The sequence below is a fragment of the Pelophylax lessonae genome, assembly GCF_965119305.1.
Source record: "Pelophylax lessonae genome assembly, chromosome: 4".
In the NCBI taxonomy this organism is placed as follows: domain Eukaryota; kingdom Metazoa; phylum Chordata; class Amphibia; order Anura; family Ranidae; genus Pelophylax; species Pelophylax lessonae.
Window position 1 is genome coordinate 635,194,071 of NC_138771.1, and position 26,510 is coordinate 635,220,580.

Here is a 26,510-nt window from a genome sequence, read left to right on the forward strand (position 1 = left end):
TGTTGCATTAATTCTTTAGCAAATTGCAACTGGTCACATTTGATTTCTAAAGCAGCCCTCTGTCTGTCACATGTTACCAATTCACTATGTTTTTGACTCAGTTCTTTTCTTAGGGAATCAATTATTTCTTTGGTCTGATTGCTTTGCTCCTGATGACCTGATATATGATCAACCAGTTTCTTATTTTCATCAACCAAATTTTTAACTTGATTTCTACAGTCACAAATTATTTGTTGTGATTGTTCCACAAGCTTAACCTGAGATCTCAGTTCATTTTGAATTTTGTTCAATTGAGCAGCTAATGCATCAATTGTGTAAAGAAATACTGGCCATGATCTATATATCAGTCCATCTTTATCTTTCTTATGTTTAGCAACAGCAATTTCACAAAGAAATGAAGCTACCCATGATCCTTCACTCCATATATCATTTACATATCCTGCAATTCCTTGTTTCATTTCAACTACCCAACTATTGAGTTCATCTTTAACATCCAATCTATCTTTGACATAAGACATCACATTAAATTTGACTGTTTCTCTAGTCTGTTCATTGTGCAGACCCATTTCTGATTCTGGTTCTGTTTCTGTGTCTGTGCCAAGGGGCAGTATTGCATCTGACACACCTACAGATTCAGCCATGTTCAATATTGTAACCAACAATAGCAACAATCAATTAATGTGAATGGCAATAAAATATATATTTTGCACAATTATAACCCCTATTTCACTAGGTACTTATCTCGCGCTCGGGCCTCCAATTATGTCAGAATGTTTATACTGCTCTGATATAACAGTGTCTATTTATACAAATAAGCAAAGATCTGTAAGTTAGGAGAATCTCAACTTATTTCTATAAATCATAAAAATGCAAGATCGTTTTAAGTGACACTAAACTGAAGATAGAGGATACAATTCTGTGCAAAAATATATATATTTATTAAATACTTCAGTGCAAAATAAATGTCAAAAATATAATTGGTGATAAACACACAGTTTCAATAACATGCAATAATATATATCACAAAGGTAATATGAGAATAAAATCAAAGAATATTATCTCAGAATAATAAAATGATCATAACCAAAGACTTTTAAATATAAGTGACAGTCTACATAAAAGATGGCAACCAATATGACAGGTTTGACATGTGACTTCTCTCATTCAACAGATATTCAATTTCTATGTTTTAAATACAGTTGCATGGATCAACATTGTTGGACCATGCCTTAAAAAGTCCAGATTGTATTGATAAAATATGTTTCTATTTTCTTAACCTACCATAAAGAATACATCACAACTGAACCCTTTTACTAAAAGCCAGAATCAGCTTAAATCCCAAGATAAAAGAATTAAACCAATCATACTGCAGTTAGAATGATTTAACTTCAAATCTTGATGCTACAGATTAGGTGATGGGTCAGTTAGGTGCATCTAAATAAGGCAGATCAAATATCTATATGAAGAATAGGAACATACTTTACCAGCCAAATTCTATTGTCTGAGAAGTCACGTTGTCTTGGTTATAGGATCAATGGTCTCCCCTGAGTTTCAGAACTCCCTCACAATCTTTTCAGTCCTCAGCTCTCTCCTCTCTAGCTGACTAGCACTTTTTAAACCCCCCTGGAGTATGGGCAGGGATCTCATTACCATATAATCTCCACGTCACTAAAAGCATCTAATTACTATAATCAATTATTGGAAATTAAAATTAAACATCCACTAGGGGCAGTGTTGCATTACTTATTAAATTTTGTTTTAACATAGGTCATAACATACAATGGCCTACTATTAAAAGTGATCTTGATGACCTGTTGACTAGTGAGAGCCCATTAAATCACTTGTCTGTGTCTTACACTGTCAATTAAGATGTCTGGCCTTTAGGATTTACAACACCTTGATCAGTCCAAAGTAATTCTTATATAAACACTCCTACCACATGCCTTGAAATGAAGTAATATGTTTTTAAGACGCACAAGTCCTTACACATCATAGAAAAGTATACTTATGTATATATATATATATTATATATCTAATATTATATAAGTATCAAGTTCACACTTCTATATTAATAAGAATACAATGTACTATCGTTAATATACATCTTACATATGATGATGTTTTCTATAAAAACTTATATGGTTCATCTTTAAATGTCTGCTAGAATATACTGGGGTATTGTCCATTGTTATATACAGATAAGATAACAGGCCAGACTAGCCATGAGTGACTAGTACGATGTCTCGCCAATTGATTCTTATCTGATGAGATGTGTAAAGGGGTCTTATTTATGACTGCAGACTTACAAGGATTTTCTGTAGAACTTAAGACTATGTAAAGGCATCTTGTAAAAGAACATGAACTTCCCATGAACTCCTAACAAAAATGGATCCTGTCTTGTTCAGAATCTTATATGCATAATATGGCATATACATGGCTTTTAAAATCATTTTTCATTTTACCTATTATTATTTTATTCAACCCCCAATAACCCCGACAGATGGTTCAGGCATGGTACAGGAGATGGTTCAGGCATGGCACAGATGGTACAGGAGATGCAGTGCTGCGGGCATGGTACAGGTGAATCTCCTGTACCATGCCCTCAGCATTGCATCTCCTGAGGAGATGCAGGAGCTGCGGAGGAGTCTCACTTACATTTCAAAGAGGCGCCTTGCATTTAAAAATGGCGCCGCCCTGCGTCAACACGTCACCGCACATGCGCCGTCTGCCCGGGAATAGCCGAACGTAGACGGGCTTTCCCAAACGACGACGGCGCATGGGCACTGACTGGGGAAAAGGTAAGTGAGACTGTGACTCGAGTATAAGCTGAGGGAGGCTTTTTCACCATAAAAAAACATGCTGAAAAAGTCGGCTTATACTCGAATATATACGGTAAGTTTCTTTTCTTTTTTTTCCAACCCTTTTCCTCCCAGCCCTGGCGTCCCTTTAACAGGATCTTCACACCCAGGAAGTGGGAAGGACCAGCCGATCACATGTCCACTGTCATTGGCTGTCACGGTTCCACCAACACTCTATCATTGTAGAGCCCGAGAGCTGTCTTTGACAGCTCAGTCACTATGCTCTCTCAGCACAGAAAGCTCTGCCACCCATAGACACCCATAGACAATTATGTGTGGACATTAAAGAATAACTCCACTTTTTAGAGAAAAAAAACATTCCCCTCCGGGTGATCTCTGTACATGGCAGGGATTTGTGTTGCAGAATCCTACCTTTTGTTGCTCTGAAGAAATAACTGTTTGTCTGTGTCCATGTGCAAATGGGAGAGATTTTATACAAACAATTCTCAATTCTCAATCAGCTGCTGTGCCTGCAGGGCTCTAGTGAGGAAAGTGTCAGGGTCTGCATCTTTTTAGACAAGATTTCCTTTGGGAGTATCTCACCAAAAATGACAGTTTTGTTGCAGGGGATGCCTAAAATTTGACTTGTGCAGACTTTTGGAAAAATCAGTGAGCCAATCACACAAGCAGGAAATTACATTTCTGGGGGGAAAGGGGGGGGGTGTTATGTACACAATCTGTATACAGAACGCCTCCAGGTTGCCATATTGCATTTTACAGAGAATTACAGCTGCTGCAGATTGAAATTAAAAAATTAGGAACATTCAATTAAAATATGACCTGTGTAGCAATTATACACTATATATTTTTATATGCTATTTTTTACCCACAAAAGAGAAGTTACCCTTTAAAGCCCACCCTCTTTGTTGCTGTTCGTATGCAATATGTTTCCCCAGCCACTTTACAAGTACAGTTTAGGCTGCATTATTCACCTTCAATCTGGAGCTGAGCCTTGCAGTACTGCTTTACCACCACAAGATGTCCTCGGTCTTCCAGTTGAATAATGCCCAATGTCATCAATCCAGAGGACTGAGGACATACAGTACTAGGAATGCAGGATGTCACTGACTGGCCCAATGAGTGTGTGTCACTACGACACCCTTCATTTATATATAGTGTATATATTGATGCAAAGAGTGGTGCTGATGTTATATATTGATGGTAAGAGTGGTGCTGATGTTATATATTGATGCAAAGAGTGGCGCTGATGTTAATGAGACTACTCAGAGCAAGAGAAGAGGAAGAAGCCATCATGTGACCGACCTGAACACTGAACATTTGTTTCTTGCAGGGTATTTTCTGACCGTCTGGTGGATTCCGCCGACACAGAAGCCTTCATTGGGATCCTGAGCGAAAAACTGGGCTCTCTCTTTGACCTCACCTACCACAATCTGTGTCCCAGCAAACTCCCTCCGGTGTTCGGTAGGTAACATCCAAGCTGACCAGTAGCCAATCAGTGCACTTGGTAGAGAAAGGCAGAGTAGTACAAAGAACTCTATGTAGTAATGTACTCTTATCACCCAATCAGCATCAGACCTGTCTTGAAAGTTTGAACCTTCTTGTTGGCGATCAGCAAAAAAAAAACCCAGAACACCCAAGAGCAAAAATGTCATATATCGCAGTCCTTAGATGTGACAGCTGCATTCGTTTTCTTTTTTTTTTGTCTTTTTTCTTAATTTTTACCTGGTGATCCCGCCAGTAAGATGCTACCTTTCCTGGGATGACAACGCTACCGCAACCGTACTATATCTAGGGAGCATTGTCACATACCGTATCTCCATAACATTGGGGGAGGTGTTTTGTAGTACACGGAGATAAGAGCGAGAAATGATAACTGATAACAGATGCAAAGTCAAAGAATACAGGAAGTTACCGGCTTAAATTTCATCTATTTTTGCACTTATCACATAGATAGAACAAAATGCTTCCAATGGTTTATTTATTTAAAGCAGACATTCACTCAAGAGTGAAAGTATCGCTAATCCTCCTCACCATCCACACCCCCCATACCTTTGAGGTTTTTTTTTTATGGGGAGTGGGTACTTAACAGGTAAGTGCTTCCACTTCCTCAATTCCCAGCTAGGTGAAAATGATGTCACTCACCCTGCCCCACTCGCAGCCTTCTAGGACACGTCCCATATCCCAGGAAGCTACAGAACCAGTCCCAATGTGCCGTGGGATCTCGCACATGTGCAGCGGGAAGCCGGCCTATGTTTCAACAGGAAGTCACAGCTGGCTCCCAAATCAAAGACGGTGGCACTGGGGAGTGGGTACCTTTATGACAGGTAAGCGCTCCCACTTCCTCAGTTCTCAGCTAGACGAGAATGACGTCACCCCGCTGGCAGCCTCTAAGAAATCTTCACATGTCCCTGGAAGCTTCAGAACCAGTCCCAATGTGTCATGGGATCTCACACATGTGCAGCGGGGAGCCAGCCTGTGATTCAACCGGATGTCACAGCTGGCTCCCAAATCAAAGATGGTGGTACTGGGGAGTGGGTACCTTTTATGACAGGTAAACACTCCCACTTCCTCAGTTCTCAGCTAAGCAAGATTGACGTTGGTCGTCCTGCCCCGCCAGCAGCCTCTAAGGACACTTCACATGTCCCTGGAGGCTTAAGAACCAGTCCCAATGTGCAGCAGGGTCTCACACATGTGCAGCGGGAAGCCGGCCTATGTTTCAACAAGAAGTCACAGCTGGCTCCCAAATCAAAGATGGTGGCACTGGGGAGTGGGTACCTTTTTGACAGGTAAGCACTCCCACTTCCTCAGTTCTCAGCTAGACGAGAATGACCTCATCCCACTCTAAGCCTCTAAGGACCCTTCACATGTCCGTGGAAGCTTCAGAACCAGTCCCAATGTTAGGCGGGATCTCGCACATGTGCAGCGGGGAGCCAGCCTATCATTCAACAGGAAGTCACAGCTGGCTCCCAAATCAAAGATGGTGGCACTGGGGAGTGGGTACCTTTTTGACAGGTTAGCACTCCTACTTCCTCAGTTCTCAGCTTGGCGAGAATGACGTTATCCCACTGGCAGCCTCGAAGGGCGCTTTACATGTCCCTGGAAGTCTCAGAACCAGTCCCAATGTGTCACGGGATCTCACACATGTGCAGCGGGGAGCCGGCCTGTGATTCAACCGGATGTCACAGCTGGCTCCCAAATCAAAGATGGTGGCACTGGGGAGTGGGTACCTTTTATGACAGGTAAACACTCCCACTTCCTCAGTTCTCAGCTAAGCAAGATTGACGTTGGTCGTCCTGCCCCGCCGGCAGCCTCTAAGGACACTTCACATGTCCCTGGAGGCTTAAGAACCAGTCCCAATGTGCGGCGGGATCTCGCACATGTGCAGTGGGGGACCCAGCCTGTGATTAGACAGGAGGTCACAGCTGGCTCCAAAATCAAAGATGGTGGCACTGGGGAGTGGGTACCTTTATGACAGGTAAGCGCTCCCACTTCCTCAGTTCTCAGCTAGACGAGAATGACGTCACCCCGCTGGCAGCCTCTAAGAAATCTTCACATGTCCCTGGAAGCTTCAGAACCAGTCCCAATGTGTCACGGGATCTCACACATGTGCAGCGGGGAGCCAGCCTGTGATTCAACCGGATGTCACAGCTGGCTCCCAAATCAAAGATGGTGGTACTGGGGAGTGGGTACCTTTTATGACAGGTAAACACTCCCACTTCCTCAGTTCTCAGCTAAGCAAGATTGACGTTGGTCGTCCTGCCCCGCCGGCAGCCTCTAAGGACACTTCACATGTCCCTGGAGGCTTAAGAACCAGTCCCAATGTGCAGCAGGGTCTCGCACATGTGCAGCGGGAAGCCGGCCTATGTTTCAACAAGAAGTCACAGCTGGCTCCCAAATCAAAGATGGTGGCACTGGGGAGTGGGTACCTTTTTGACAGGTAAGCACTCCCACTTCCTCAGTTCTCAGCTAGACGAGAATGACCTCATCCCACTCTAAGCCTCTAAGGACCCTTCACATGTCCGTGGAAGCTTCAGAACCAGTCCCAATGTTAGGCGGGATCTCGCACATGTGCCGCGGGAGCCAGCCTATAATTCAACAGGAAGTCACAGCTGGCTCCCAAATCAAAGATGGTGGCACTGGGGAGTGGGTACCTTTTTGACAGGTTAGCACTCCTACTTCCTCAGTTCGCAGCTTGGCGAGAATGACGTCATCCCACTGGCAGCCTCGAAGGGCGCTTTAAATGTCCCTGTTAGCTTCAAAACCAGTTCCAATGTTAGGCGGGATCTCGCACATGTGCAGCGGGGAGCCAGCCTATGATTCAACAAGAAGTCACAGCTGGCTCCCAAATCAAAGATGGTGGCACTGGGGAGTGGGTACCTTTTTGACAGGTAAGCACTCCCACTTCCTCAGTTCTCAGCTAGGAGAGAATGATGTCATCCCGCTGGCAGCCTCTAAGGACGCTTCACATGTCCCTGGAAGCTTCAGAACCAGTCCAAATGTGTGGTGGGATCTCGCACATGTGCAGCAGGGGGCTGGCCTGTGATTCAACAGGAAGTCACAGCTGGTTCCCAAATCAAAGATGGTGGCACTGGGGTGTGGGTACCTTTTTGACAGGTAAGCACTCCCACTTCCTCAGTTCTCAGCTAGGCGAGAATGACGTTGGTCGTCCTGACACGCCGGCAGCCTCTAAGGATGCTTCCCAGGAAGCTACAGAACCAGTCCCACTGTTCTGCGGGATCTCACACATGTGCAGTGGGGGAGATGGCTTGTGATTAGACAGGAGATCACAGCTGGCTCCAAAATCTAAGATGGTGGCACCAGGAGCCGCAATGGTGAGAAGAACTGGCTACGAGAAGACAATCCTTGACTCCGGGCACTAGTAAGTACATGACACCAAAATGGAGCAGATGAGAAGGTCATGGTTAGGATTGTCCTATGATTTAATGCCCCATGCACCATTTTTACATTTTGGTAATTCATAAACAGCTGGGCACTGCATTGAATGAAAATGACCTCTTCAGTACCTGGACAAGGTTCTTTTGCACCCAGGGTGAAAAAGCCAACCCCACCCCTCCCCCTCAGTGTACTATTTCACTAGCATAGAGTCCAAGCCCTGCCATTTACACGCCCACCCATTTTGCTAAAGCCCAGGGCAGCTGCCTCTTCTGCCTACCCCTTCACCCGGCTCTGGACCTCTCGCCTATACTTGCACTCACTCTGTTTCATTTCTACAGGTGATTTTATGCGGGAGCCCCCCGTGTATGAGGACATCACTGACTTTGGCACTTTGAAAAAGTTCATGATGACCCAGCTGGAGGAACTGACTCATCAGCCCGGGACCGCGGCTAAGAAACTCGTCCTGTTCACTGACGCCATCCAGCACGGTGCGTTCTGAATACCTATTTGCACAAATAATTATGGGTGGGGCCATCCATCATAAATGGCTTAATGGATCGACGTGTTTTATAGTGTTATTAAGTAAACAGAAAATTACCTCTAAGCTACCTGTGTACAGGCAGTCCCCGGGTTACAAACAATATAGGGTCTGTAGGTTTGTTCTTAACCACTTCTGGACCGGAAGATTTTCCCCCTTAATGACCAGGCCATTTTTTGCAATTCGGCACTGCGTTACTTTAACTAACAATTGCGCGGTCGTGCAACGCTGTACGCAAATAAAATTACAAAGCGTATTGTGATTGGTTATCACGTCTACAAACTAGGGGAAAGATTTATGTAAATTTTATTCATTTATTTATTCTTTTACTAGTAATGGCAGCGATCTGCAATTTTTAGCGGGACTGCAACATTGCGGCTGACAGATCGGACCCCTAACTGACATTTTTGACACTTTTGGGGGGACCAGTGACATTACTACAGTAATCAGTGCTAAAAAATATGCACTGTTACTGTAATAATGACACTGGCAGGGAAGGAGTTAACACCAGGGGCGATCAAAGGGTTAAGTGTGCCCCTAGATGATGAGCCTAGGGGTGTTTTCTAACTGTGTGGGGATGGGCTTGTGAAATCAATACAGAGAACTGTGATTCTAAATAGGAGGAACACAGGAGTTCTGCATTGATTCCTGAGAGAACAACGGTCTGCTGTGTTTACAACATCAGACCTCCGTTCTCTCTTCACGGGGAGCAATCGCAGTCACTGATTACTGTAGTAATGTCACTGGTCCCCCCAAAAGTGTCAAAAATGTCAGTTAGGGGTCCGATCTGTCCGCCACAATGTCGCAGTCCCGCTGGAAATCGCAGATCACCGTCATTACTAGTAAAAACAAAATAAATAAATAAAAATGACATAAAACTTACCCGTAGTTTGTAGACGCGATAACTTTTGCGTAAACCAATCAAAATACTCTTATTGCGATTTTTTTTTTAACAAAAATATGTAGCAGAAAACAAATTGGCTTAAAATTCTGAAAATATTTTTTTTATTGGGAAGATTATATAGCAGAAAGTGAAAAATATTGTTTTTCAATATAGTTTTCGAATTTTCAATATTTAAAATTTTCACATTTTCAATAAAATTTTCAAATTTTCAATATTGTTTTAGGATTTTCGCTCCTTTTTTGTTTATAGCACAAAAAATAAAAATCACACAGGTGATCAAATACCACCAAAAGAAAGCTCCATTTCTGGGGGAAAAGGACATCAATTTTATTAGGGTACAGCATCGCCCAACTGCGCAATTGTCCGTTAAAATAACGCAGTGCAGAATCACAAAAAAATGGCCTGGTCATTAAGGGGGAAAAAACCTTCCGGGGCTGAAGTGGTTAATGCACCTCAAAAATGTAATGGGACCCTTCCTCTTTATTATTAGGAAATTATTGTTGTGCATCGTGCCTGCTCACGTTTGCTCATTACAAATCAATGCTGTACTTCATCTCAATCATAGTAACCAATTAGAACGTATCGCATTGCAGTAGGCGAATTCTGATTGGTTCCTGTGGTTTTGGACATTACTATTACTTCCTTTATTTTGATGATGTCCAAGCAGAGAATAAATCTTTTTTTTTTGTGTCTTTGTAGTGACCAGAATTGTGCGTGTGATTGGCCAGCCACGGGGGAACATGTTATTGGTCGGCATTGGCGGTAGTGGGCGGCAGAGTCTTGCGCGGCTGGCATCCTATATCTGTGAATACAGAGTCTTCCAGCTGGAGGTGACGCGTGGATACCGCAGGCAGGAGTTCCGCGAAGGTGAGGGGCAGATGACTGACCCACTTAGAGGAAATCTAAAGAGCACCTGTCCTCTTTTCTTTACTCTGTAATGAGCTGGAACAACTTTGCTGCCAGTCAGGTTGCATTTTCTAAAGGAAGTTGGCAATGGAAGGCTCCAGGTTTTTCTCATCACAGGTCCTTATATAGGATATATTATAAATATATAGGATTTTATAAATAAATTATATAGGGTATATTATAAATATATAGGTTTTTATAAATAAATAATATAGGATATATTATAAATATATAGGATTTTAAAAATAAATAATATAGGATATATTATAAATATATAGAATTTTATAAATAAATAATATAGGATATATTATAAATATATAGGATTTTATAAATAAATAATATAGGATATATTAAAAATATATAGGATTTTATAAATAAATAATATAGGATATATTATAAATATATAGGATTTTATAAATAAATAATATAGGATATATTATAAATATATAGGGTTTATAAATAAATAATATAGGATATATTATAAATATATAGGGTTTATAAATAAATAATATAGGATATATTATAAATATATAGGATTTTATAAATAAATTATTTAGGATATATTATAAATAAATAGGATTTTATAAATAAATAATATAGGATATATTATAAATATATAGGATTTTATAAATAATATAGGATATATTATAATTATATAGGATTTTATAAATAATATAGGATATATTAAAAAAAAATAGGATTTTATAAATACTGTACAAGAAAAATACTTAAAAACCAAGACATAATCCCATCCATCAATTCATAAGCCTAATAAAAAAGCTCCTATAGTACTCAGTAAAAGGCTCTGTTCACACTTGTTTTGGTCTCTGAAAAGTGATTCGTATTCTGATAGCTCTTCAGAGAGAATTTGACAGGCCTGCTTCAGCCCTTTGAACCCCACACTAGTGCACCACAACCGCGTTCATTGCACATGGGATCGCTTGCAGAGCAGCCCTATTACCCTAAACGGGTCACGCTCAGCGTTCATAGCCACAAGGGGCATCATTTCTGCCACAAAGTATCACAAGTGTGCAGTACCGGGACATCTAGTGCCCAGGGTGAAGATGCCAAAGCCCCCCCCCCCCCCCTCTAAAAAGTATATGAGCAATATGCCAAAAAAAAAAATTGAGCACTAATCTTCACACTTACCCCCTAAGCATAAATTCCCTTTGAAAGCCAAAATCCCCCCCCCCCCAAAATAATTCCCCTTCTATTACAAATCCCCCCTCCCAGCTCAAATTCTCTCTCTCTCCAACTCCTCCCTTCTAGAACAATTCCCCTTAAATTTACCCTATGACCATAAATCCTCCCCTCCCCCCTTCCACAAATCCCCTCTCCCAGCAGAAATCTCCTCCAAATCCCCCCCCCTCCAAAAATCCCCTCTGCCAGCAGAAATCTCCTCCAAATCCCCCCCCCCCCTCCAAAAATCCCCTCTCCCAGCAGAAATCTCCTCCAAATCCTCTCTCCTAAGACTTATCCCCCCTCCCAAATTTTCCCTCCTAGCACAAATCCCTTTGAATCCCTACTAGCACATCCCCCCCCCCCCAAATCCCTCTTTCTAACAGAAATACACTCTCTTAGTACAAATCCCTCCCTCCAAATCAGGCATTCTAGCACAACTCCCCAAATCCCCACTGTGCCCAGGGCAGCCACCCCTCCTGCCCACCTCTTTGTCTCGGCCCTGCAACCGTGGGATGTGTACACCCCCAGCCGCTGCCTCTGCCTCTGCAGCTAAAGGGGGAGTGGTAAAAATGCACCTCAACCAGGAGGGGGAGGCAGGGCCGGGACAAGGGGTGGGCAGGAGGGGGTTGGTTGCCCTGGGCGCAATGGTTTATTGCAGGGATGGGGGGGGCACCTTGACTCTAAACTTAAGGGAAGGGGGGGTGCAGTATGGTATCCTTGCCCTGGGCGCTGGATGACCTTGTCCTGGCACTGGGGGGAGGGTGGAGTTTCACCCACTAAGTGGCCTGTGCTGGATAGACCCCAGGGTCTGTGCACTCCACACATATTGTATCTGCCTGCTGCTTCATCACGGGTCAGAAAAGGGAGCAAATAAGAGAAGTTGGTCATTAATGTCTACATGTTCATTAAGCTAACATTCCGGGACAAGCCTGCTTCTATCTTATAGAATTACAATACACGATTCACGATTCTTTCTCTCTATGTGCTCATTTCTCTCTCTCAGACATTAAAAAACTGTACCGGCTGGCGGGTGTAGACGGGCGCCCTTCTGTCTTCCTCCTGACGGACACCCAAATCACAGACGAGTCTTTTCTGGAGGACGTCAACAACATCCTGAGCTCCGGAGAGGTCCCCAACCTGTACAAGGCGGATGAGTTTGAAGAGGTACCTTTGTGTGTGGCGCAGCCTCTTCCTGTTCTGTTCATGTATAAGAGGTATAAAACAAAAATCGTGCAACATTAACCACTTGCTGACCGCCCACCACAGTTTTACTATGGCAGGCTGGCTCGGCTGTGCGAATCGACGTTGGGGTACTTTGGTTCACGGGAGCGCTCATGGGGGCGAGTGCGCCACCGCCGCCAGTGCGCTCCCGTCCCTACTAGGCAGCGGGGATGCTGATCCATGGGACCGGCGGCCGTGATTGCTGCCAGTCACCCATGATCGTTCCCCGCTGAGAGAGAAGAACGATCAGTTGTTGTAAACACATCCGACCGTTCTTCTCTCTGGAATGATCACAGAGCGCCTGTGATCCTTCTATATAGGATCACATGTCTCTATGATCATTTCACAAGTCCCGCCCCCATACAGTTAGAAAACCCTCCCCTAGGCTTACACTTAACCCTTTGATCACCCCTAGGTTAACCCGTTCCCTGCCAGTGTCATTATTACAATAACAGTGCATATTTTTAGCACTGATTACTTTAGTAATGTCACTGGTCCCCACAAAAGTGTAAAAATATATAGGATCACAGGTCTCTATGATCATTTTACAATTCCCTCCCCCCACAGTTAGAAAACACTCCCCTAGACTCACATTTAACCCTTTGATCACCCACTAGGTTAACCCGTTCCCTGCCAGTGGCATTATTACAGTAACAGTGCATATTCTTAGCACTGATTACTGTAGTAATGTCACTGGTCCCCCCAAAAGTGTAAAAAATGTCAGTTAGGGGTCCGATCTGTCCGCCGCAATGTTGCAGTCCCGCTAAAAATCGCAGATCGTCGCCATTACTAGTAAAAAAAAAAAAGTAAAAATGACATAAATCTTTCCCCTAGTTTGTAGATGCAATAACTTTTGTGCAAACCAATCAAAATACGCTTATTGCGATTTTTTTTTTTTTTTACCAAAAATATGTAGCAGAAAACAAATTGGCCTAAAATGTTAAAAATTTTTGATTTTTAATTTTTTTTTTGAGAATGTTATATAGCAGAATGTGAAAAATATTGTTTTTTTTTTTTTTTTTTCAAAATTGTCGCTCTTCTTTTGTTTATAGTGCAAAAAATAAAAATTGCACAGGTGATCAAATACCACCAAAAAGCTCTATTTGTGGGAAAAAAAGGACATCAATTTTATTTGGGTACAGCGTCGCACGGCTGCGCAATTGTGAGTTAAAGTAATGCAGTGCCGAATCGCAAAAAATGGCCTGGTCATTAAGGGGGGAATATCTTCGGGTCCAGAACTAGTTAAGAAATTCCTAGATTTAAAGAGATTAAAAGTGTTTCCTGTTGTGGGTCAGTGCATCACCTGCCTTCTCATTGTAGTCAGAAATGTTGCAATCACTAGTGATATTCTGGTCTAATGCAGCACATGGAGGGTACAGGACTGCTCTGAAATGAACAAGGACGAGATCTGGAATTGCTTGCTGGGGTTTGTGGGCTCTTAGGACATATAGAGAAGGGATTTCCGTAAAACACATCTATTCAATGAAATATAAATCTGCGCTAAAATCGCATAAATAATAGGTAAAATCAAAGTCACATAAACACACAGGTGTAATAATATGTGCAAGTGCCCAAAGTGGATAAACTGAGAGGTGCATATATAATCAAGAATAATCAAAATATATAATAAATGATGAATGTAATGTGTAATCTTCAATTAAAAACCATAAATAAAATGCACTCAATGTGAAGGAAGATAGTCCAGAGGTTTCAATAAGAGACCAAAATAGCTGAGAAATGGGTATAATATAAGTGTCAATAAAGTCCAATAAAAATCATGATGATCATTGGAGGTGAAGAAAGAAAAAGAAGGAAAGTGTTTTCCGTGTGTCAGGAAGATCCCAAAAAACCACCAAGTGGACAACCACCTATGGGTGAAATGGTCACTCACTCACTGAGGATGAATATCGCTTTCAGATCAATCCAACAGGAACATAAACAAAATCCTCCTCATTGATGGACTTAAAGCGGAGTTCCACCCAAAAGTGGAACTTCCGCTTTAGGGAGTCCTGACCCCCTGACATGCCACATTTGGCATGTAATTTTTTTGGGGGGGGAGCGGGTACCTAGTTTTGACAGGTACCCACTTCCGCTCGGAGCGCCGCGGCGCCCTGAACGGAAGTTCTCCTCTCCCCCTCCCTCCCTGCAATCTTCTGGGACACGTCAGAGGTCCCAGAAGATTGCCGGCCAATCACGGCGCGCAGCGCGACTCGCGCATGCGCAGTGGGTACCCGGCTGTGAAGCCGCAAACTGTCACAGCCGGGTGCCCACAGCAGTGATGCCGGCGCCGAGGGAGAGGATCGAGGCTTCGGGCGGCCGCATCGCTGGACCGTTGGACAGGTGAGTGAATGGCTGGAACTCCGCTTTAAAGTAGGGATAATAGCCTCCTTGCAATATATTCCTATGTATTACTGGATCATCCACAGCAGCTCATAGAAAGAAAATAATCGGGGCTTCATAGTGTAGTAAAATCAAAATAGTACTTTAATAACATAAACTTACATCTAAAATCGCAATGCAGTGTAGATTAAAGACCAGCAGGGTCTCCAGACAGCGTCTTGCTTCAGTAATAAGAACTTCTGGTTTCGGCTGAAAAAAAGGGAAGTGACGTCACCCGGCTCCTCTCGACGCGTTGCGTCACAAATGACGTGACTTTATCAAGGGTTTTTGATAAAGTGCTCCCCATCCTTCCCTGGATGTCCCTCTGGCAGTATTTTTATATTTTAGAATATTTTATACTTACCCTTTTATGAAGACTTCAGGCCGGTCATATGACACAATAGAGTCCTCTTCTGATCTTCTTCAGCTGAGGTTGGTTCTCAATCATACGTTATCACACTGCAATACAAAATGAGTTTTTGAGATTTGCAGATCATTGCATTCTGTTTTTATGTAGATTTTACACAATGTATCAATTTTTTTTATTTTTTTTATACTTCCCTTTCCAGGTCTCTTCAGTCTGGCCACCTAACGTCATAGGGTCCTCTTCACCTCTTATCTAATGTTTGCCTTCTCAGTACTATACACTAACTAATCCTTCTTGTCTATTGCTCTATAGATCCGGAGCATTCTGCAAGAGAAGGCTAAAGAGGAGGGTATCCCGGACAATCCGGAGAGCCTCTTTAACTTCCTGATTGAGAGAGTGCGAAACAATCTTCACATCGTTCTGTGTATGAGCCCAGTGGGAGACCCTTTCAGGTGAGGAGTACTCTCTACTCACTGGCCGGTGGTGGCATGGGGGGGGCGTCATGATTGATGATGGATCTACATCAGGGGACATTGTTTTTTATGTGTGTGTTTTTATTTTTTTTGACACTTTTTTGGTGAATGAGTAGGGGTAAAATGTATTCATGTATATTCACACGGGGGGCTGGGGCCCCCTGTCTCCAGTAACATGTTGAGGACATGTGGCCTGGTATGGTTTAAGTGGGGGGGGGAGCGCTCGCTTGTCCCCCCCCCCTTTTCCTAGACTGCATGCTCTGATAAGGGTCTGGTATGGATTTTATGGGGGGCTCCATGCTGTTCTTTTTTTTTTTTAATTTTTGGCATGGGCTCCCCTTAAAATCCATATGGATTGAGGGGGGCCCCCACGCTGTTTTTTTTTCACATTTTTCTATTGGCAGCAATGGGTTTTTTTTTCATTCAGTTGTCAGCGGGGAAGCCCGTTGATAGCTGAGGACTCATCTGTTGTTAAGGACGCAGCGGCCGGCTTCCAGGCCTGCTCCTTAACAACCAGCTATTCACTGTGCCCTGATTAGGCAAAGCTTTCTCCAATCAGGGCTTAGAATGCACTTTGCAGCGCGCAGTGCATTTTGGGGCGCTCAGTGGGCGAACATCCTGCTGAGCGCCTACGCAGATTCGGGTGCTCGCTGAACAGGCGAACGAGCGATATTCAGGCTGAACTTGTGCTCGGTCCGAACCATTCGCCCAACACTTCATACTACAAGGTTATTGAGAAATCGAAAGGAGACAGTACAGGGATTGAACAATCCGATTGTAACACCAATATTACAGATGTGATATATATTTCCGGAGCCTTGGAGTATCATTAGATATTGAGCATGTGTGGCTTGACACATCTCCACGATGTTAAGATGGCAATATTTGTGTCCTCTTCTGCTGCAGGAACCGCATCCGTCAGTATCCGGCACTGGTCAACTGCACCACTATAGACTGGTTCTCCGAGTGGCCACAGGAAGCTCTGCTGGAGGTGGCCGAGAGATACCTGGAAGGGGTGGAGCTAGGAAACATGGAGGGGGTGAGTTTGACTTAGTCTGATTGTGGCTCTAATGAATGAAGCTATTGGTAAGTTATTCTCTTCTCCCATGCGTATTCACTCCTTGTCTGAAATCCCCAATTTCCCTCCTATATCCCCCCAGGTCAGTGGGAAGGTGGCCAGGATCTTCGTCACCATGCATCGCTCAGTAGCGGAGTACTCCGGCAGAATGAAACTGGAACTGAGGAGACATAACTACATCACCCCCACTAGTTACCTGGAGGTTGTGTCCCGGTACAAGAGGTAAATCCATTCTTTCACCTCACTCATTTCTGGACTTGTAGAAGACATTTTCTATTGGCTTAGGTTTGGTATTTCAAGTCACTCACCTGTCCTTTCTCAAATGTGCTCTAGAAGCTGCGGCAAGTCTCATTCCCTGGCTCATTCCCTGGCTGGAGGACATCCAGCTTCATCTAGCTCAGTGATGGCGAACCTTGGCACCCCAGATGTTTTGGAACTACATTTCTCATAATGCCTCATTTACACTGCAGAGTGCATGAGCATCATGGGAAATGTAGATCCAAAACATCTGGGGTGCCAAGTTTCACCATCACTGATCTAGCTCTTTCCTCCGCCGTCTGACTCTCCCTGGCCCACCGCCATTGGATTTCAGTTCTTTCAATTATGAGGCTCAACATTACTTAAAGCGGAGTTCCGCCCCCCACCCCTCCAAAAATGAAGTCAGCAGCTACACATACTGTAGCTGCTGACTTTTAATATTCGGACACTTACCTGTCCTGGAGTCCAGCGATGTCGGCCCCGCAGCCGATGTTTCCATCGGCTGTCAGGTGCTGCCGCCGCCATTGCCGGTAGGGGAACCCGGCGGTGAAGCCTTGCGGCTTTAGGGACGGGTCCCTACTGCGCATGTGCGCTGCGCATTCGGATTGGCTCGGCGGCGGCTCTGTTACGTGAAACGACGTACCTGTACGCCGCTAAGTGTAAAAGATAGTGGGGGCGCGCACACGCCGCCAGAGTCCCGCAAACGCACGATTGGCCAGAGGGGGAGCCATTTAGCGGGTCCGGTGGACGAGATGTTTGCCGGGCACCCGCAATCCCTCCCCATGGAGACAGAATGGCAGTCTGCCGTGTTCCTCCTATTTGGGAACACAAATCTCTGTGTTCATCCAGTGAGTCCATCCCCCACACAGTTAGAAAGCATCATCTAGGGGCACACTTAACCCTTTGATCGCCCCCTGGTGTTAACCCCTTCCCTGCCAGTGTCATTAGTACAGTAACAGTGCATATTTTTAGCACTGATTACTGTAGTAATCTTGCTGGTCCCCTCAGAAGTGTCAGTTAGGGGTCCGATCTGTCCACCGCAATGTCTCAGTCCCAAATCGCTAATCGCCACCATTACTAGTAAAAAATAAATAAATAAAAATGACATAAATCTTTTGCCAAGTTTGTAGACGTAATAACTTTTTGCGCAAACCAATCAATATACACTTTTTTTTACCAAAAATATGTGGCAGAATACAAATTGGCCTAAACTGATGGAAAAAATTGATTTTTAAAATTTTTTTTTATTGGGAATATTATATAGCAGAAAGTAAAAAATATTGTTTTATTTTCAGAATTGTCACTCTTTTGTTGTTTATAGCGCAAAAAAAAAAACAAAACGCAGAGGGGATCAAATACCACCAAAGAAAGCTCTATATGGGAAAAAAAAGGACATCAATTTTATTTGGGTACAGCGTCGCACGACCGCGCAATTGTCAGTTAAAATAACGTGGCCGTGTCGCAAAAAACGGCCTGGTCATTAAGGGGCTAAAACCTTGTTGTTATAGATGTCATTATTGTATCGATGGGGGGGGGGGGGGGGGGACAAGGAACCATGGAGGGCAAAATAGAAGCAGATTAAACACATTGGTTCAACTCTTGGACAATACATCTGAATAATTCTTTAGGAAGCTTATTGAATGTGTCTTTTCTTCCCCCCCCCCCCCCCCACCCCAAGCCTCCTGAATGAGAAGCGAACGGAGTTAGGAGAGAAGGCCACCAAGCTGCAGAACGGACTCTTCAAGATCGACGAGACCCGAGAGAAGGTGGAGAAGATGTCTGAACAGCTGGCCATCGCCAGGAGCAAAGTGGCCGAGTTCCAGAAGCAGTGCGAGGAGTACCTGGTCATCATCGTCCAGCAGAGGAGAGAGGCCGACGAGCAGCAGAAAGTCAGTCTGGACCCAACCAGCCACGCTGATTTCTTAAAATGTTTTTTTTAAAAAGTCAGTTGTCCTTTAACAATTATGTCCAACAATTCCCCACATCTTTCTCTATCAGACGGTCACAGCCCACAGCGAGAAGATCGGAGCGGAGGAGATAAAGTGTAAGGCTCTGGCAGACAATGCACAGAAAGATCTGGAGGAGGCACTTCCTGCCCTGGAGGAAGCCATGAAGGTGAGATCCAACTTTGCTTCATGAGCGATGGCAAGGGTGTGTTGCATTATGCTGCCACTTTAAAGGGTCAGTCCACCTAAAAGTGATATTTAGGTCTTGGTTGGTATCTCCTTAAAGCAGTGGTTCTTAATCTTGTTGGAGGTACTGAACCCCACCAGTTTCATATGCGCATTCACCGAACCCTTCTTAATTGGAAAAATAAAATATGATTTTTTCAAATCCAAAACATAGATATATTTTTAGGTATATATTTATACATAGGTGCACAAAATGAACAAAACCATTAAAGAACAAAACCATTAAGAACAAAGAACAAAACCATTAAAACATGGGGTGTCAGGAGGGCACACACTGGGGTGGGGGGGTTGGGAGGGCATACCATGGGGTGTCAGGAGGGCACACACTGGGGGGGGGGGTGTTGGAAGGGCATACCATGGGGTATCAGGAGGGCACACACTGGGGGGGGTTGGGAGGACATACCATGGTGTGTCAGGAGGGAACACACTGGGGGGAGCTGTTGGGAGGGCATACCATGGGGTGTCAGGAGGGCACACACTGGGGTGGGGAGTTGGGAGGGCATACCATGGGGTGTCAGGAGGGCACACACTGGGGGGGAGGTGTTAGGAGGGCATACCATGGGGTATCAGGAGGGCACACACTGGGGGGGTTGGGAGGACATACCATGGGGTGTCAGGAGGGAACACACTGGGGGGAGCTGTTGGGAGGGCATACCATGGGGTGTCAGGAGGGCACACACTGGGGGGGGGCGGGGGGGGGGGGGTTGGGACGGCATACCAAGGGGTATCAGGAGGGCACACACCAGGGGGCATTCACAATACTTTATTGAGCTAAATGAAAAGGACATGCATCTCCATTTGTCAGCTAACAGCACCGCTATGCTAAGCTGCAGTGGAGGGCACACACTGGGGGGGGGGGTTGGGAGGCATTGCCATGGGGTGTCAGGAGGGAACACACTGGGGGGAGCTGTTGGGAGGGCATACCATGGGGTGTCAGGAGGGCACACACTGGGGTGGGGAGTTGGGAGGGCATACCATGGGGTGTCAGGAGGGCACACACTGGGGGGGAGGTGTTAGGAGGGCATACCATGGGGTATCAGGAGGGCACACACTGGGGGGGTTGGGAGGACATACCATGGGGTGTCAGGAGGGAACACACTGGGGGGAGCTGTTGGGAGGGCATACCATGGGGTGTCAGGAGGGCACACACTGGGGGGGGGGGTTTGGTTGGGAGGGCATACCATGGGGTATCAGGAGGGCACACACCAGGGGGCATTCACAATACTTTATTGAGCTAAATGAAAAGGACATGCATCTCCATTTGTCAGCTAACAGCACCGCTATGCTAAGCTGCAGTAACTCAGCAGACTTAGCATAGAGGTGCTTGTAAACTAATCCACCATGTACAGCTAGCTGAGCCTACCTCCAGGAACATTCACTCGGCTCCCTCTGCTCAGCTGCTCACACTTCCCTCTTCCAGGCGGGCGCGATCTCCGTGGTCAGGTACATAACCATCCCACCCACCGAAGCAGCAAGCAGCCTTCAGGAGATAGGCTGGAAACCTGCTGGGGGAGGTACAGGGGGCGGAGTGTCAAGTGTCTATGTGTAATGGCTGTGAGTTGTCCCGACCACAGTTCTGATTTCCCGGTGTGCGCTCGGCCTCACAATCAGTAATATTTTCTCGGGGGGAGCAATTGCCCCGTTGCCCCCCCCCCCTCGCGCCGAACCCGCGAGACTGACTCATCGAACCCCTTGGGTTCGATCGAACCCAGGTTAAGAACCACTGCCTTAAAGGAACCCCAGTGGCAAGTCTTTAAAGCTATAGTTTCTGGATTGGTTCCCACCAGTTGTATATACTCCAAAAGTGAAACCTCCCTGCTATAATTCACTACTGTTTTTCTATAGTTTCGGGTGTTCCCACTCACCTTTTAGCTCCTCCTGTCACATGTAAAAATTCCAGCAGGAATGGTGGGGACTCCCCATAATAAGCAAAGCAGGTTTGCAGAGGTAGCAACTCATCACCCTTTATATTGTCGGCAGGTCATAACACATATGATCTGTAACCGCAACACTTGTTTAAGCTGCACAAATTTCGACGGTAAGTTCTGTAATAAATTAATTCCTGCAATTGTTGTCGCCATTTAGTGGCCAAAATGCAGTATATTTTCTCACTGAGTTAAATCAAAGAACTATACCACATTTGGCCACTAGATAGAGCTAAAAACCATAGGAATTAATCTATTACAGAAATTATGGCCAAAATGTGTCCAGCCTGCACAAATGTGTTTGACATTTCTCCAACAAATGTGTTATAATTAGACCTCTAAGTGTTTACCTTCCGATAATGACTTCCGATAGTATCTTTTCTTGCTCTGGTCGAACAGTATCTACATAATCCAAAGGTGCTGCAGCATTTCCAGTATTAGGCTAGAAGGTGTGTTGAGGGACTGGTAAAAAAAGAGTGTTAAAATATGATGGCAATAAAGAGAGAAGGTATTTTGGGCCACGGAGAAAGTCATGTGCATCTAGCCACAGTTCCCGGGTCTCCTCTTGTTAATCGAAATACGTATTATCCACAAACCCTGCAGCATTTTCTGTATTGGTGTCAGAATATGAGAACAAAGAGAGTAGACATTCTAGTTTGTGGAGAAAGCCACAACAATTTAAAGTGGAGCTACACTGCATCTGAGCACCACAAACCAAAAATCACTATTTAACCACTTAAGCCCCAGCCCTATTTCGGACACTTTTTGTTCACGCGTTAAACCCAGTATTTTTTCCTAGAAAACGACTTAGAACCCCCAAACATTATAAATATTTTTTTTAGCAAAGACTCTGGAGAATAAAATGTCGGTCATTGCAATATTTATCACGCGGTATTTGCGCAGCGGTCTTTAAAGCGCCATTTTTTTGGAAAAATTTTGAAAAATCACATTTCACTCATTTTAAAAAATACTAAACAGTAAAGTTTGCCCATTTTTTTTGTATATTGTGAAAGAATATGTCACGCCGAGTAAATAGATACCCAACATGTTACGGTTTAAAATTGCGCCCCCCGTGGGATCGCGACAAACTACGGTCAATAGAGATCTCAATCTGCGACGCTTTAAATTTATTTAACGGTTACCAGTTTTGAGTTAGAGTGTAGCTCTTTTTTTTTAATTATTGCTCACACTCTGGCGATCGCGGCGATACCTCACATGTGTGGTTTGAACAGCGATTTCATTTGCGGCTCGACTTCCGTATACGTTTTTTTTTGTGCGCGAGCTAACGGTGACGGGGGCGGCTAAATTTTTTATTTTTTTTTCCCATTTATTTTATTTTTTTTTTTAACTTTATTAAAGTTTTTAAAAAAAAAAAAAAAATCTGATCACTTTTATTGCTGTCACAAGCAATGTAAACATCCCTTGTGACACCAATATGTAGTGACAGGTACACTTTATGGAGGGATCGAGGGTCTAAAAGACCCTAGACCCCCTCCACTACACTTCCATGTATGCAAAACGCCGAAAACGGCATTTTTGCATACAGCCGTTTTTCAAATTTGCCGCCTTTTGCAGCACAGTAACCCGGACGTGACGTCATGGACGCCGCCTCCGTGTTACATCATCGGAGACCCGATCGAAGCCGTTTTCGGCATTCATCGGGACTCCATCCAGCCGGCGGATGTGCCGGCTGGGTGCTCGGGGCTCCCGGTGGGACGGGAGCCCCGAGCAAAGCCACAAAAGGCGGCGGGAGGGGGGGGACGTCCCCTCCCACCCCCCCGGGTACCGATCGAGCGGCTCCCGAGCCGCATCGGTCGGTACCGACGGAAAGCCGACCGTCGGCTTCAAACCACGGTACTGGGATGATGCCTCTAGCTAGAGGCATCATCCCGGTACACTACCGCAAAGTTTACTGACGTAGATCTACGTTAGTATGCGGTAAGTGGTTAATTCATTTTTAATATTCAAAGCAAACTCCCCCATCCATCTATATCTTCATGTATTATTTTGCTGAGAAATCACTTTGAAAAACACCCCCCAGCATTTCTGGCCCTGGCCATCTTGAGTAAGGGCAGATGGTTCATGTAGCAATTAATTCCTGGGATCCATCTGCCCTTAGTTTAGGTGTAGCACCCTCCTAGGTAGGTGCTAGTGAGAGAGTATAGTTTTTGGCTCTGTCTACTTACTACAGGTCTTGCAGGCAACTCTATATTGCTCTTTGCTTACCAGAGAGCAGGATCTGTTAGTGAGGTCTGCTCATTGTGCTCAGTATGCGATTCATTATGTCTAGAGAGTGTTTCACGCTGGTCCAGTAGGGAGGCATGTTGGACAGTGGGAGGAAACCTGACAAATGAATGCATAGGCTTTGATACAGTCCTGGTGATTGGCAGTGGCAAGATGCCTCAGTGCATTCTGGGATACTGTATAAAAGCCAGGAGCAGATGTGCTGCGAAGTCTTTGGCTGGAAAGCAGAGTCCCGGATTGCTCCTCCTCTGTAGCAGTGGCATGTGGTCGCATGAGGTCGTCCTGAGGGCCGGAGGAATAGATGAGAGGAGCTGAACCCAGAGGTCCAGGAGAGCTGACTGAAGTGGAGAAACTGGAGACCCTGGAAAAACAGTATTGTGAGTACAGGGACTCGTGTCAAGGGGCCTGACCTAAGGGGGGCCATCCCACGTGTAGGATAGTCAGAAGATGGATTTCAGCAGTAAAGAGAGAGAGGATGCTAAGGAGAGTGTCCTGAAGATAATCAATAGTTTACCAAGTCGTCTTAGGAAAGCGACTTAATTCCAATTCACCTTTAGTGGCAAGGTGAATTAGCAGCCTGGCTGTACATGAAGATAGAAGTCCTCCAACATTGTGCTTAGTTAATTCAGGGTTTCCCACTATTCTCTTCTACTATCCCTAATTTATAATAAAACACAAAACAACCAAATATTCCTGGACTGGTTACTGGAGCGAGCCAAAAAGGAAAAGTGAGAAACTGTTCATGTCGAGGTTGCTGTTAGTAAATTAGGGTACCCGCAGGTGTGAAATCTGGCAGTCGTCACTGGGGCAGTGCTACATAGGCATGCAGGCAGGAGGGTGTGCTTAGCTGAGAAAGCCCCTCCTCCCCTCCTGAAGACTCCTGGGATGTATGACATCATTTGCCTAGACCTGGAAACCAGGAAGTAACTGAAGAAATATAAAAAAAGAAAAAACTTAAAACAAATAAATATGACATACGTTCCTCTCTATTTACTAATGCTAACAACATAAGGATTCAAAATAGTGTTGATTGTGAGAGTGACATTCTGTTCCAGTGTCCCCTCTTGCCCTGGTTGATGAGAATAGTCAGGAAAAAAACAAAGAAAAAGAAGTCCCACAGAGATTTGAGGGGACTTAGCCAACCAATAAGTAAGAGTATTAAAGAGAGTATAGAAAGATAAAAAATCAATAATTTATTAACAAGTATAAACACAGATAAAAGTCAATACATGTGTCACCCAAAGAACATCACATGGTATCAAAGACAATTTGTATATGACACAATACCAAATATGACAGGTTCTGCTCATGGTCTAAGGCATATAGTCACGAAGTAGGAGAACTGGGTAGTCGTGCAGCATGTAAACATCCCGACATGTTTCAAAATCTAAACTGATTTCTTCCTCAGGGGAAATTCAGAGCATAAACATATTTAAAGCCGAGTTCCGGCCTCAGAAATGGTTTGGAGATAAAAATACCCCCGGGACAGTCAGGGATAGCACATTCCACAATGAATAGCCTCTGAACTGTCCCGGGTCGCACTTACCTTTTAGAAGAAATACTTACCTTGAAAATTTCTTCTCCAGCGCTGCCATCTCAGGTGTGGGCAGCTGAAGCCAGGGCATCCTCTTCCGTGTCCTCTTCGTCCCAGAATGCGCCTGCATTGGCCCCGCTCGTCAGTTCCGGTGCAGGCGCGTCATCTCTCCACAGCTCCTGGGCATGCCCAGAAGCTGTTTAGCAGGGAATAACGTGCCTGCACCGGAAGTGACGAGCGGAGCCGGTGCTGGCGCATTGACTCCTGGGAGCGATGACGTTCAGCTCCCAGGAGTCAACGCAAGCAGGAAGTGATGGCGTGGGCCGAGGTGTAACGTTAAAAAAGCCTACCTCGTGAAAATTCCCTACCCTCGTCACTTCCTCTATACATACGTCATGGAACAGCTGAGCAGCTTACCAGTGCGCATGCCCACAGCTCCGGAGGGTAGGGAACTCTCACGGGGTAGTTTTATGTAACGTTACACCGCATCAGCTGTTGCCACGGGTACATTAAAACATCTCCACTGCAACATGAAATCATCTCCGCTCCAACCCCTGTCACTTCCCTAATCTCGGCTCCTAAATGTAAAAGCGGTGGGTGTATGAAAATATAAATCACGGAGATCTCGGCTCCGTGATTTATATTTTCATAGACCCACCGCCGCTTTTACATTTAGGAGCCGAGATCAGGGAAGTGACAGGGGTTGGAGCGGAGATGATTTCATGTTGCAGTGGAGATGTTTTAATGTATGGGCGGAACAGCTGATGCGGTGTTCCATGAAAAAACCCTACCCCGTGAATTTCCTACCCTCCGGAGCTCTGAGCATGCGCACTGGTAAGCTGCTCAGCTGTTCCATGACATAGGTGCACCGGAAGTGACGAGGGTATGGAATTTTCACGGAGGGGGAAGCAATGGTGCTTCCAGGTAGTAGCTTATGTTGGGGCACCTCTAGCAAACAAAGGGAAAGATTGCCAAGAATACGGCTATTGTGTGGGTACCCACAGTGATGTGCAAGGGTAGAGCGCTCATGAGGACCGCTATAAAGAGAGGAGCCAATCTGCACAAACACATCTTGTGCCATCCATCCTTTTGAAGCACCAGTCGAGGACTGATCACTGTATGAGAATACGCATAATCCATAGATTCTTGTCGTATTAGGCTAAAAAGTTTTGTGAGAAAAGCTAAAACAAATGGTCAGAAAATGGTGAGAAGAAAGGAAGTAGACATTCTTGGCCATGGAGAAAGCCACAACTATCTATCAACAATTCCAGTATCTCCTCTTTCCCTGGAGGGCTCCATAAACTGCAGACATCTTGCAGAGCCTTCAGTAAGGGGCTATAAGAATATTTCCAAATCCTTTTTACTGCTAATTACATTTTTCCTTTATAAAGTTGTATTGGCGATCTCTCCTTTCCATTCCTGCTAGGCCCTAGAGACGTTGAACAAGAGGGACTTGACAGAAATCAGAGCCTACGGAAGGCCACCAGCCCTGGTGGAGACTGTCATGCAGGCCGTAATGACCCTGAGAGGGAACGAACCCACCTGGGCCGAGGCCAAGAGGCAACTAGGTAAGGCTGGAATAGAGCAGAGTGGC

The 26,510-nt window shown here is 44.9% G+C and overlaps 1 protein-coding gene across 1 annotated transcript in view; it reads left to right on the top strand.

Moving 5' to 3' along the window:
* DNAH2 (dynein axonemal heavy chain 2) overlaps positions 1 to 26,510 on the top strand; it is a gene marked incomplete at its 3' end in the record, with an annotated part of 417,940 nt that overhangs the window by 299,140 nt on the left and 92,290 nt on the right. The window contains exons 54-63 of the mRNA XM_082254654.1: positions 4,150 to 4,280; positions 8,054 to 8,203; positions 9,857 to 10,024; positions 12,249 to 12,409; positions 15,525 to 15,664; positions 16,592 to 16,724; positions 16,846 to 16,985; positions 18,700 to 18,910; positions 19,020 to 19,136; positions 26,343 to 26,484. Coding sequence (XP_082110780.1) covers positions 4,150 to 4,280; positions 8,054 to 8,203; positions 9,857 to 10,024; positions 12,249 to 12,409; positions 15,525 to 15,664; positions 16,592 to 16,724; positions 16,846 to 16,985; positions 18,700 to 18,910; positions 19,020 to 19,136; positions 26,343 to 26,484 — 1,493 coding nt within the window. The remainder of the gene's footprint in view (positions 1 to 4,149; positions 4,281 to 8,053; positions 8,204 to 9,856; positions 10,025 to 12,248; positions 12,410 to 15,524; positions 15,665 to 16,591; positions 16,725 to 16,845; positions 16,986 to 18,699; positions 18,911 to 19,019; positions 19,137 to 26,342; positions 26,485 to 26,510) is intronic.